The following is a 12742-nucleotide window of genomic DNA, read 5'->3' on the forward strand; positions in this document are numbered from 1 at the left end:
GAGAAGAATCTACTTTCAATGTTTATTTCTCTTCCAAGTGCACACCCCGTTTCCTGGACCCCTCTATTCATTTTTCCCTCCAGACAGGTCCCTGGAGGACCGTCTGCCCCAACTTCCCCTCAGTCAGTCAGAATGAATAAGAATCCCCAAAGTGACTATAGAGCTTTATGATTTACAAAGCTCCCCAGTAAAAAGGGAAATAACCATAGTTGCTTCCTCACAGGATGAGTACTGGGTGAGATCAGATGATTAAAACGCTTAGCACATGTGTGGCATGTCGCAGAGGTTCAGTAACTGTGGCTGTCAATTTCCTCTCATCCTGTCTCGTCCCCTTCTGGTCTCTGATTCAAATACAAAACACTCCACTTGCAAAGCACTGACTTTAAGTAGTTGGCACAAGCCCAGTGACTTAAACCCAAGCTCCCGTTTACCATGGTTTCTCTGGGAGGAAGGTTATGACTGTCTCCATCTCACACACAAGGAAACTGAAGCTCAGAGTGGCATTGCCACATGCCCACGTATGCACAACTTGTAGAGATAGGACTTGGATCTTGGGTTTTGAACGTCAAGGCTTGTGCTCTTCCATGCTACTATGCTGCCTCTCTTTCCTCTATCCTGATCTTCCTCACCCATCTTGGAGCAAGCGTGCTTCTTGGGGGTGGGGCGGGGGGGCTCACTAGGAGTGGCAGAGCAGGGCGGGTTCTCCTCACAAGAATCTAGGACGTCAAGCCCGCCACCTGCTCAGAGGCTTAAATTTCTCTGCAAGGGCCCTTGGCTAAATTAGGTAATGGGCTAGGACTCTGGGAGGGGGTGGTTCACTGACCCCAGGATTTGATTGGCCAGGGCATTGGTCCTGGGGAGCAGGGAGGTGGGAGGAGAGGGTGCCCCTACAAATCTGAGGGGCTAGAGCGGGCCAGGGCATCTTTGGGTGGTGGAGTACGGAGAAGGTGACCTAGAGTGGGAGTCCAGGTTGACCTGCAAAATGGTAAGCACCAGCAGGGACTTCCTCTCTGCCCTCACTGGAGCTCTTCTGGGCATCTTTCAGATCTGGGTCCTTGGTGGGGCAGTCACTTGGATGTTTGAAGATGGAATCTGAAGGCTCCTGGAACGCCGGTGTCTGGGAGGAAGGCTGAAAGAGGGCTTTGGACTTGTTTTGGAAGGGGAGGGCTGTGAGGACGTTCCAGGGGCCCATCCTCCAGGCTTGCTGGTTCCCTGAGATCTTCTGAGGCTTCTCGCAGTGTGGATCAGGGGATTGTGAGTGGGCCTTAGCTTGTCTCCCTCATGGTGGAGAGGGGGTTATCCAGCAAAGCAGTGAGTGGTGGTGGGGGGATGGGCTGGAAGCCTTCCTAAAGCCCTCCTCTGGAAGACAGGAGGCCTGCTCAGGAGCAGGACCCCCAGAGCTCCAAGGGGCCAAAGATGACAGAGCAGGGTTAGAGAGATGTCAGCCTCCCTGAGAGGGGCTGGGATTTGAGGCTGTGCTTCTCCTCCGAGAGCCCTCCCCACTTCTCTTCAAGGAGTAACTAGACCCGCAGGGCAGCTGCTGTTGCCCATGCCTTACTAAAAATAGTCTGCCCTTCTGGCTCAGGACTGGGGAGGGGGAGGGAAGGAGGGAGACAGGGAGGACAGGCCAGCCAGCCAAAGGACTCCTAGGATGCTTCAGCACTCCCTCACCACCAGCCTCAGTCCAAAGCCCCAGCTGGGTGGCTGGGCTTGGATGTGACCGGAACTCTCCAGAGCCATCTGTCACCTCCACAAGGCCCACATCCCACTCTGCCCAGCACCGAGTGGTATTTACTCCAATGACCGAGTCGTCCGAAGGAAGCTTACACCCTCTGTCTCTGCAAGTTCTGAGGGAGGGAATGTGCCTGATTCCTTGGTGGTACCAGTGCCTGGTCTATGGCCTGACCCTTGGTCAGTACTCAGTAACTTTCTGTCACATTATTATTTGTGTGACCGCAAACATTTATTGAGCACCTATTAAAGTACCGGGCTTCCCTGGTGGCTCAGAAGTTAAAGTGTCTGCCTGCAATGCGGGAGATCCGGGTTCGATCCCTGGGTTGGGAAGATCCCCTGGAGAAGGAAATCACAACCCAGTCCAGTGTTCTTGCGTGGAGACTCCCATGGAGAGAGGAGCCTGGTAGGCTACAGTCCACAGGGTCGCAAAGAGTAGGGCACGACCGAGTGATTTCACTATTAAAGTACCAAGTGTGATGAGCAGGTAGGGGAAACTGGAAAACCATGCTGGAATCATGCTAGCACTTTACAAAGCCTTTTTCTCACTGGGCTGATTCCAGCTGATCCCAGAAAAGCTGCTGAGAAGAGATGAGGGAATGAGGTACATTTAATGACTCGCGGAAGGTCATGGGGTGGGGGGTCCTGACTTGATCTCTGATAGAAAAGCGAGACATAATCCCCAGTTCTTCAAAAGTGGGGCTGGGTGCTGTGGGGGCATGCCCAGAGTGGGGCAACTGGAAGCTGTTGCTCTGCAGGGACTTAGGGGGCACGTACAGAAATGGGGGTGCAGGAGAACGGGGTGAAGGCAGGAATGTACTCCGGGCTGTCCCTTCGACTCTTTGATGGCCCGTGTCTTCTGCAGACGACGGACCAGCAGGCTGAGGCCCGGTCCTACCTCAGCGAGGAGATGATCGCTGGTGAGTGGGAGTGGGCGGGCTGGCTGCTGGGAGGCGGGGTGCCGGGGAACCTGGAGTGTCTGGGCAGGCGGGGAGACAGTATGTGGATGTGAGGCTGACAGTCTCACCAGGCTCACTTCGGCCCTCTGCCCTCCTCACCCTGGCAGAGTTCAAGGCCGCCTTTGACATGTTCGACGCGGACGGCGGCGGGGACATCAGCGTCAAGGAGCTGGGCACCGTGATGAGGATGCTGGGCCAGACACCCACCAAAGAGGAGCTGGACGCCATCATCGAGGAGGTGGATGAGGATGGTGAGCCGGCGGCCCTCGGGGGTGGGGGGCGTGGCAGCCAGGGCTCGGGCCCACTCACCACCCGCTCCCCTCAGGCAGCGGCACCATCGACTTCGAGGAGTTCTTGGTCATGATGGTGCGCCAGATGAAAGAGGACGCCAAGGGCAAGACCGAGGAGGAGTTGGCTGAGTGTTTCCGCATCTTCGACAGGTGCGTCGGGGGCCCTGGGAGCAGCCAAGGCGCGGAGCAGTCTAAATCTGGCCCGCAGGGCCCGAAGGTTCTGGGGGTGGTGGTGGGGGCGGATGGGGGTGCAGGCGGCGGGCGTGGCGCGGGCGGCTCGCCCCTGCGGGTCCTGAGCGCCCCCCTCCCGCCCCGGCCCTACACGCCCGCAGGAACGCGGACGGCTACATCGACGCCGAGGAGCTGGCGGAGATTTTCCGATCCTCCGGGGAGCACGTGACAGACGAGGAGCTCGAATCCCTGATGAAGGACGGGGACAAGAACAACGACGGCCGCATTGACTTCGACGGTGAGGGTCTGGGGCGCGCGGGGACCCGGGCGCGGGGACGGGAGCGTCCTCCGCCTTGAGGGCGGGGCGGGGCCAGGTTTTTCCCCGCCTCCTGCGGGCTGGTTTTGTGCAGTGCATCCGCTAATAGCCCGGCGCCTAGTCTAAGAGGCAGGTCCCCCGCCCCACCCCGGGACCCGGCCTAGTCCGCCGCGGGGAGACTCGTGAGCGCCCCACCGTATCCTTTCCCGCAGAGTTCCTGAAGATGATGGAGGGCGTGCAGTAAGACGTCGGCCGTTGCAGCCACCGACACCGCGCGGCCCTCGGGCGTGGGCTGCACCGCCCCCCCAGCCGCTTTCGTTCCCCCGCCCCGGGCGGGAGGCGCGGCCCCTTCTGGGGATGTGTCTGGAAGGAATAAAAGGAAACATTGCAAAGCGCGTGGCCTGAGTAGAGGGGAGGACCGGGACGGATCGAGTGTCCGGGGCCGCCTGATTGGGCCACCGTCCAGGGCGCCGCAAGGCTGGAGCCGCCCGAGCGTCCTCGGGTCCGAGCGCAGCGGGACCCGGGAACCCGAGGTGGCGTTCCGTGCCCTCGGAAGTTTCGCGACTGAGCGTGCGTGACAGTTTAGCTGAGGGGCTGTGTGGCGCCTGGCGCTTCCAGGGTCCCCTCTGCTTCTAGAATCAAATCCAGATTCCATCCCCTTCTTCTCAGTTGCCCCTCCCCTCAACAGGCTTCGACCTCTCTCTCTTGCTCTGGAGGTGGGGTGCACTTTAAGCCCTCGGGCCTTTGCACACGTTGTTCTCTCTCCTTGGACTCCCCTTCTTCCTCTTATTAAAGCCTTGGCAAATCCTTCAACTCAGCTCAGATGCCATCTCCAAGATACCACGACCCAGCTCAGATACCATCGCGTCCTTCCTTGATCCGTGCGCTGACTGGCTGCACTCTGGCGACCAGAGCTCTTTTGGAAACAATGATAGTGGGAATCGGGTTGAAGCTAATTAGGTGCAGTGGTAGTTTGGCTTTGATAAATCTAAGTCTGAATCCTCACTGCTGGTGACCAACCACTCTCTGCTCCCTATCCTGATTTGTGAAGTGGGGACAATGACAGTACATATCTTTGGCCTTCCCTGGTGGCTCAGCTGGTAGAGAATTCGCCTGCAATGTCGGAGATCTGGGTTTGATCCCTGGGTTGGGAAGATCCCCTGGAGAAGGAGAAGGCTACCCATTCCAATATTCTGGCCTGGAGAATTCTATGGATTGTACAGTCCATGGGGTCCCAAAGAGTCGGACAGGACTGAGTGACTTTCACTTTCACAGGGTTGGAAGGACTAGTTAATGTGTACCAAGTGCTTAGAACAGAGGCTGGCACAGAGTCAGCATACCGTAAATCCTTTTAGTAATGTTGTTATCATCTTAAAACATTGAACTCTTATTCATCGCTCTAGCTCTCTCTCTCCAACTCCGTGTTTTCTTCTCCCCTTTCTGTCTCATTCATGTTTCCTGTATGGTATTTCCAGCCAGGAGCAGTGCTGGAGGTTAGTTATCATCCCTATGAGTGCCTACTGTGTGCTGCTCATTGTCTCATTTATCCACACAACCCCAGGGACAGATGCCCTTATTTCCATTTTACAGTTGAGGAAACTAACACCGAGTGGAATGACGTACCCAGACATATCAGTTCACAGTTCAGTTCAGTTGCTCAGTCATGCCCAACTCTTTGCAACCCCATGGACTGCAGCATGCCAGGCTTCCATGTCCATTACCAACTCCTGGAGCTTGCTCAGACTCATGTCCATTGAGCTGGTGATGCCATCCAACCATCTTACCCAGACATATAGATGATAACTTAGATCAGAGGTCCCCAATCCCCAGTACCAGGTACGGTACCAGCCCATGGCCTATTAGGAAGTGAGCCACACAGCAGGAGGTGAGAGGTGAGTTAGTGAGTGAGGATTGAAACTTCATCTGTATTCATAGCCATTCCCCATCGCTCACATTACCTCCTGAGCTTCATGTTGGGTAAGATCAGTGGCAGTATTAGATTGTCAAAGGAGTGCAAACCCTACTGTGAACTATGCATGTAAGGGATCTAGATTGCACAAGAATCTAATGCCTGATGATCTGATTCTGCATTATGGTGAGTTATATAATTATTTATCACAATGTAATAATAATAGAAATGTAGTGTGCTTGAATCATCCTGAAACCATCCCCCCACCTACCACTCTGGTTGGTGGAAAATTGTCTTCCATGAAATTGGTCCCTGGTGCCCAAAAAGCTGGGGACCACTGACCTAGATGATATGGCTGTGGGGTGGAAACAGGAGTAAGACTACCTGTTGACAGTTCTTTCTGGGTGTCCTGAGTGCTTCAAACTGGCTCTGCTGTAAACTGATAAATCTCCCTCCTCCATCTTGTCTTGTGGTGCCTTTCTCAGGGATGAGACCCAAGTCAGAAATTCTGGAACTCGTTTCCCACCTCTAATTTACTTACTGGGCCCTGCCACTTTGTCTCCCTACCACTTCATCCCTCCTCTCCAAGCCCACTGAGCGTCATAACTCAGGTCACCACCATTGCTTACCAGGCTATTGATAACAGTAGCAAACTTCCTTCCAGCCACTCACTCCCTAGACAGACGGTGGCCAGAAGGATCTTTCCAAAACCAAATCTGATCATGTCACTGCCCTGCTCAAGGCTTCATGAACTGCCTATTACCTCCCACACGGCCCAATTTCCTTCTCCAAAGAGCCTTCTTTGACCCTCCTCGTCTTCGTTAGGTGCCTCACTCACCTCTGAGTTCTCATAGCAGCATGTGAGCCTAGCACTGTTTTTGTTTTTTGCCACACCACGTGGCTTATCTCAGTTCCGACTGGGGACTGAACCCAAGCCATGTCAGTGGAAGCCTGGAATCTTAACCACTAGACTGCCAGGGATCTCCCACATCCGGCTTTTATTTAGTGCTTTTTATGTGTCAGGCACTATTCTGAGGCACTGTTCTATCCTATGAGGTAGCTACTAATATTTCCATTTTACAGAGAGGTTTGCTCTAAGTTCCCAAGTGTGTACAAGTAATATGGGAGTGGATCAGGAATTCTAACACAGTTCTACTTTAACCACCACTTATTCCTGCTATTGACATGCCTTCGCTTGTGTATGTGTTCAGTCGCTTGGTTGTGTTTGACTCTTTGTGACCCCATGGACTGTAGCCTGCCAGGCTCCTCCGTCCATGTGATTTCCCAGGCAAGGATACTGGAGCGGGTTGCTGTTTCCTTCTCCAGGGGATCTTCCCAATCCAGGGACTGGCAGGCGGAGGCTTTACCACTGAGCCACCTGGGAAGCCCCATTGATATGTCTGTCTGTTCCCTAAACTTCACTCTCCTCGAGGACAGCACTGTGTCTTCTTCCCTGCCTTATCCCCAGCCCCCAACCTAGGGCCTTTACCTAGTAGGCACTCAACCATTGTACTGAATGAATGAGAATGACAATCATCACAGGAGCCTAGCAGGCTACAGTCCATGGGTTCACAAGAATCGGGCATGACTTAGTGACTTAGCAACCACCACGACCACCTTCTCATACTTACTGAGCTAGTGTCCGAAACTGAAGTCAAACTGAGTTACACAAAAAAGATTTGTTGACTCATGACACTGGGATGCCAAGGCGTGAAGTGGAGGCCAGAGTTTCAATGTCATCTCTCAGGTATTTGTCTCTGCTTGGCATTCTTTTTATTTGCAGCTGTCTCCACCAGCAACCCAGACTGACTCCCTCCTCTTTTAGCAGCCCTAGTAGTATTCAATAAAGCAATTTTACTTTCTTGGAGGGATTAGTTCTGAATGACAATGTGGAGTTCGGTCTCTGTGACTGACACTTGTAGGCCACGTGACCATCTGGGGGGATCAGACACCATGATCTAGCAAAGTACATAAGGAGGCTTCCTAAGGCAGGCAAAGACTTATCCACCTTGGCCAGCACTTAAGAACCAATTTAGTGTCAGATTCTGAGTGCTGCTCTTCTCAGACATCTCCCGGCCTGGTGATTTTTTTTTTTTTTTTTTTTAATTTTATTTATTTCTGGCTGCACTGGGTCTTATTTGCAGCAAGCGGGGTTACTCTTAGTTGCCATGCTTGGGGTTCTTACTGCAGTGGCTGGCAGACTCTATAGAGTGTAGGCTCAGTAGTTGTGGCATATGAGCTCAGTTGCCTTGTAGCATATGGGATCTTCCTGGACCAGGAGTTGAACCTGTGTCCCTTGCATTGGCAGACAGATTCTGAACCACTGGGCCACCAGGGAAGCCTGGTCTGGTGATTTTCAATTTGAGAGCATCAGAATCATCTGGACAGATTACTGGGGCCAAGAACTTGCATTTCTAGCCAGATCCAGGTGACACGTGGAAGGACCACACCTTGAGAAGACAGCTCTGTACCTTTAACTAGACAACAGCAATGATACCACCTGGGAGCCGATTGGAACTGCAGAGCGTCAGGCCCCACCCAGATGGACTGAATGAAAATTTGTATTTAAATAAAATCCCAGGAAGGTTTATATGCACAGCAGATTGAACAACATGAGTCTAAGCTCCAAGGAGAGAGCCAACAGCACAATTTGAGATGAAGAAATTGATCAGAGGACATTTAAGTTCCAACCGCAGTTCTTTCCACATGTGACAGCTTGGTCGGGGCACAGGGATGTGGGCTAGCTGGATTAAGAGAAAAAGGTGGGTGAGAACCTTCCTGATGGTCTCCCTGCTATCTCCTCCTCCTACCCTACCCCAGGCCTGCACAAGCAGCTGCAGACAGTTGACCAGGCTAGGCGAGCAGGGCAACGCTCGGGCCTTGTTGGAGTGCACCTAAGCTTCTCACAGAGATCTTCCTGCAGGACTTGGGCAGGGCCTAGCACCTCAGCCTGCTGGGACCCAGCTGGTCAACACAGGGGTTTCCTTCCAGGGGCCCAAAGGCCTGTGGTGGGTCAGTGGAAAGATGGCCCAAGGGGCTGGGGCTCTGGACCAGTGGTGCAGCAAACAGAGGAAATGCTGGGAGATGGAGCAGGTGAATGAGCCCCAGTGGAGATGGAACCATCAGTGGAGGACCTGGGCCAGGTGTCTTATGACCTTCATCCAGAAAACTTCCCCTGGCTGCCTCCCCAGACCCTGGGCCGGCTGTAGGGTCACCTGAATGTCATCTTGCTCCTTCTTCAGGGTCAAAAAATCTACTGTCATAAAGTGGGTAGCTGGTCCTCCTCCCAACCCTCTCTAATACACACATACACACTGTATCGCTCCATTTCAGGCTAAAGATCTGGCTCAGCTTCATCTACAACACAACTGGGACAACACCTATATTCCTGGTCTGTGTCACCACTCCATAGGATCAGCATTTTGCTTTTCTTTAAATGAGTATTTATTTATTGCCACGCTGCGTGGCTTCTGGGATCTCAGTTCCCAGGGGCTGAACCCGGGCTGCAGCAGTGAAAGCATTGGCTCCTCACCACTAGGCGCCCAGGGAACTCCCAGAAACCAGCCTTTTGTGACACCCGTTTTATAGATGAGGAAAACAGATGCAGAGTCATAAAATAACTCAGGTTACAAGGGAGGGAATCCTGTCACTTCCTTGCTCAGCCCTACAGCCTATCAGCTGTTTCTACTCCCTGGGCTGTGGAGCAGAGAACCCAAATCCTAAACCTGATCTCTGCCGACCCTGGGCACTTCCAACCCTTGGGTAATGACAAAACAGCAACTTGCTATAAAAACCCCAAAATGTATTTATTTAATATATTCATCACAAGGGTTTAACCACACTTAACTTAAAAAACAGAAACAAAACAAAAATGACACCACAGATAAGACCGAGTCCTGTACAGAAATTGAGGCGTGGACAGACCGCCTAAGGAAAAAAAGAAAAAAAAAAAGAACACAAGGAGAGCTGGACATCCCAGGTCAGGGGTCTTGGCTGGAGACCTGCTTTGAGTAGGTTTCTTGCAGGTACTTCTTAAAGGCTGGAAGAGAACAGGCAGGTCTTGGTGACTGATGGAGGCAGAGGGTAAGGTGGGCAAGAGAGCAGCAAGAATACACACGGAGGACTTTGGGGAGCTCGGAGGGGTTTCCCAGCACAACAGCTTGACCCTCTGCTGGCCACTCAGACAGGTCTCCTGGATGGGTTCTGCTTCTAGGGGGTAGCTCTGCTCTCAGGGACAGGGGAGGCGCCTAGGGGCCCTGAGAGAGCAAGTCATTTGCACAAAGCTTTGTCTTCTACTTAAAATCTCCCCAAGGTCCATTAATGTGGAATGGGTTGGTTTTTCTGACTTTATAGCAAACAAGAGAACCAGGCACATCAAGGAAGAGGTGGAAGTGGGTTACCGCCTCCCCCTCTTCCCCGGCCCCCTTAAGCCATCAGGACAGAGTCCCAAGTCACTGGATTCCTCCTGTTGTTTGAAGGAGCTTCTGAAGGTTGGGGAGGGATGGTCTGGTTCCCTCAGGATGAAGGACCTACCTGTGGGGTTTTTCCAGAGCTCGGCAGCATGTGTGTTCAAAGGGCTATCAATGTTGGGCTCTGCAGGTGGAGGAAAAGAAGGGTCAGGTGTGGGTAGGAGAGGTGGCCTGGGGGGAGTCCTGACAGGTCCCCAGGTTCTGGGGGAGGGGCCGGGCCTGACAGTCACCTCCGAGCAGACTCTGGATGGAGAGCAGGATGGTCCTGACGTCATACAGGGCGGACCACTTGTCTTTCAGGATGTCCAGACAGATGTTACCCTGGGTGTCCACATTGGGATGGTAGCAGGGTGTGAGGAACTTCACCGTGGGCGCGTTGTAAGGGTAGCCACTGGGGAACTCCAGGGACAGTTTATACCTCAGGTCTTCATATACCTGGAGAGAGAGATTCGCGGATTAACCCTCCCGCCCTGAGCCTCAGTTCCCAGCCAAAGCTCCACATAAAGGACTTGCCAGGACCCCTGAGTTCATCAGGACTCAACAGAAGATGAAGCATGAAACTGGTCTGGTGCGTTCTCTCGTATCTGGTGGGGTCCTCAGTGATCCTTTGGTCTAAGGCCCACGAGTCTTAGTGCGCTCAGTTGTCTCTGCTGTCTGGTCCTCTGTACGCGTCTCAGATGGAGAGCGCTGCCTTAAACCCAGCCTCTCACTGTACTCAGGGTGACCAGGGCCACAAGCTCAGGGCACCACAGCAGACACAGAGGAGTGTCCTGCCGGGCAAGAGGCGTGAAGCAGACCTGGCACTTGGATTTCACTTCCCACCTCTACCCAGACTCAGCTTAGTCACACTCACCTCTCCCAACCCTGCACTTACTGTGCCAGCGGCTCCATGGATGGTCCCCACCCATTTGAAGAGGTTGTCGGATTCAGGGAAGGCAGAAATTCCTTTATCGCCAGACATCTGGGGAGGAAACAACACATGCTGGGCTGGAAGAGTTCGCTCCTGGGGAGCCAGTCGGTGAACCCGTTCCTCTTAACCTCACATTCTGATCCAAAGTAAAGCAACCAGGCCAAACCGATATGCTTTCCTGAGGGGAGTACTGGGATTGTGGAGGTTCATTGCCAGGCTAAGAAAGGAGATGCTGTGTAGGGAAGCAGAAGGCGGCTCTGGACCTTTAATGCTGGCTGTGGGAATTCAGTTCAACATGCTATTTTTTTTTGGCTGTTCTTTGGCTTGTGGGATCTTCATTCCCTGACCAGGGATGGAACCTGGCCCAAGGCAGTGAAAGCGTTGAGTCCACTGGACCACCAGGGAACTCCCTCAACATGCTATTGAGTGCTGGTTATATATGAAGCCCAGAAACTATTCACAGACTGGGAAGAGGAACAATACGGTCATTGAAGGATGTGAGTTGAGTATCTAGGGTTAATGTAGAAAACATAGTCCAGGAAGGAAGCGTTCCAAAGTATGGCAGGATTAGAAATATTGAGAAGGATGGAGAGATGGGTGTGGATAAACCTGAGGGCTTCCCTGGTGGCTCAGGGGATAAAGAATCTGCCCGCAAGGCGGGAAGACCCCCTGGAGAAGGGAATGGCTACCCACTCCAGTATTCTTGCCTGGAGAGTTCCCTCAACAGAGGAGACTACCAGGCTACAGTTCATGGGGTTGCAAAGACTCGGACACCACTGAGCTACTAACACTTTCCCTTTTTTCAAACCTTAGGGCAGGGAAGTAGGGCCAGCCAGGACAAGGAGAGGCCTTGTATAAGAGCTGTATTTTAGGTATAACTTCACTGTGGGGGGGATGGTACTGGGGAGTAGAGATTGTGGGAGAAAAGGTGTGTAGGTGGCGTGGATTAACTTCTTTCCAAAAGAGAGAAAGGTGGACTCATCTTTTTACCTCCACGACTACCAAAGAGCCTGATGTAGGAAAGGAAGCCACTGATAAGTGACTAGGAGGTGGAAGGGTAGACCAATTGGGGATCTGGGCACCAGTCACTCACCATGAGAGTCATCAGCTCCTGTTGTAGCCTGCAAAAAGAGTACTTGGAGTCACCTGGGAGTCTGGATGGGCTACGACTCCAGGTATCTTCTCCCACCCCAGTCTCTCTGGAGCAGCTGTCACGGAGGCTTTCCTCTACCCTGAAGTCGGACTCACCTGGGGAACAGTCACCTCCATTTCCATAGGAGGGTCCTAGTGAGCCCTCACCCTCCCTAATTCGAGGATCTCGAAGGACGGATCTGGCTTACTCTTAACCCCATCTGCTTCTCTGGCGTCACTCTCCGGATCTCAATTTCTCCCCTTCTTCCTCCTCCACCCCGCTCTCCCGCCACCCTCCGGCCTAGCCACCGAGGGTCGCCGGAGTATCTTCATCTCGGCTCACTGACAGAGGATCCTGGCAGTGATCCTACCCCTTCCGTCGTCTTTCGGGAGTGTCTCTTAAGAGCAGGAGAGCTTCTGGCGTGTCTCTCTAACTCCTCCGTTCCAGGAGGAGGTGGGGGTCCCGGAAGTCTTCCCTCTTGGCCCCAAATGCCCAGGGCGTGCCAGGCTCGGCGGGTGTTACCGCCACACCACTCACCTCTTGCCCACAGGGCCCCGGGCAGCACCCCCGCTGGGCTCGGCTCCTTTACGGGCGGCGGCGACGCTGGCGGCGGCTGGGTCGCGGTTCTGGGAAGCCATCCGGGCGGCGATGAGACGGAGAAAAGCGGTACTCGGAGCTCACAGTTCCAACTGCAGGGCTGCGGGCCCGCCCGCCGGCGTTTGAATTGTAACCCTCCGGCAGCGTTAACCAATCAGTGGCTCGCTTGGGTTTGATCCAGCCAATGGGGCACTGCAGAGTGCTATGTCATGGCGCAACCGCTAGACGCACCTACCAGCGTACTACTATTGGGCGACG

At 53.6% G+C, this 12742-nt stretch overlaps 2 protein-coding genes across 3 annotated transcripts; one reads left to right on the forward strand and one right to left on the reverse strand.

The window, feature by feature from the left end:
- The first annotated feature begins 879 nt into the window (after positions 1 to 879).
- TNNC2 (troponin C2, fast skeletal type) lies at positions 880 to 3859 on the forward strand. Its single transcript, XM_006051352.3, has 6 exons — positions 880 to 985; positions 2597 to 2651; positions 2798 to 2941; positions 3016 to 3130; positions 3313 to 3449; positions 3680 to 3859. The coding sequence occupies exons 1-6, from the start codon at positions 983 to 985 to the stop codon at positions 3709 to 3711; spliced, it is 486 nt and encodes a 161-aa protein (XP_006051414.1). The 5' UTR covers positions 880 to 982; the 3' UTR covers positions 3712 to 3859.
- Positions 3860 to 9157: 5298 nt separating this feature from the next.
- UBE2C (ubiquitin conjugating enzyme E2 C) lies at positions 9158 to 12603 on the reverse strand. Of its 2 annotated transcripts, none has more exons than XM_025263365.3 (6): positions 12425 to 12603; positions 11849 to 11876; positions 10699 to 10806; positions 10076 to 10280; positions 9910 to 9969; positions 9158 to 9415 (listed from the first exon to the last, which is right to left on the reverse strand). In XM_025263365.3, the coding sequence occupies exons 1-6, from the start codon at positions 12523 to 12525 to the stop codon at positions 9357 to 9359; spliced, it is 561 nt and encodes a 186-aa protein (XP_025119150.1). In that variant the 5' UTR covers positions 12526 to 12603; the 3' UTR covers positions 9158 to 9356. The 2 variants fall into 2 exon arrangements, with proteins under 2 accessions (XP_025119150.1, XP_006051411.1); XM_006051349.4 differs by having other exon boundaries at positions 10720 to 10806; positions 12425 to 12597.
- Between the last annotated feature and the right edge of the window lie 139 nt (positions 12604 to 12742).

This window comes from Bubalus bubalis, chromosome 14, assembly GCF_019923935.1.
Source record: "Bubalus bubalis isolate 160015118507 breed Murrah chromosome 14, NDDB_SH_1, whole genome shotgun sequence".
Taxonomy (NCBI): Eukaryota; Metazoa; Chordata; class Mammalia; order Artiodactyla; family Bovidae; genus Bubalus; species Bubalus bubalis.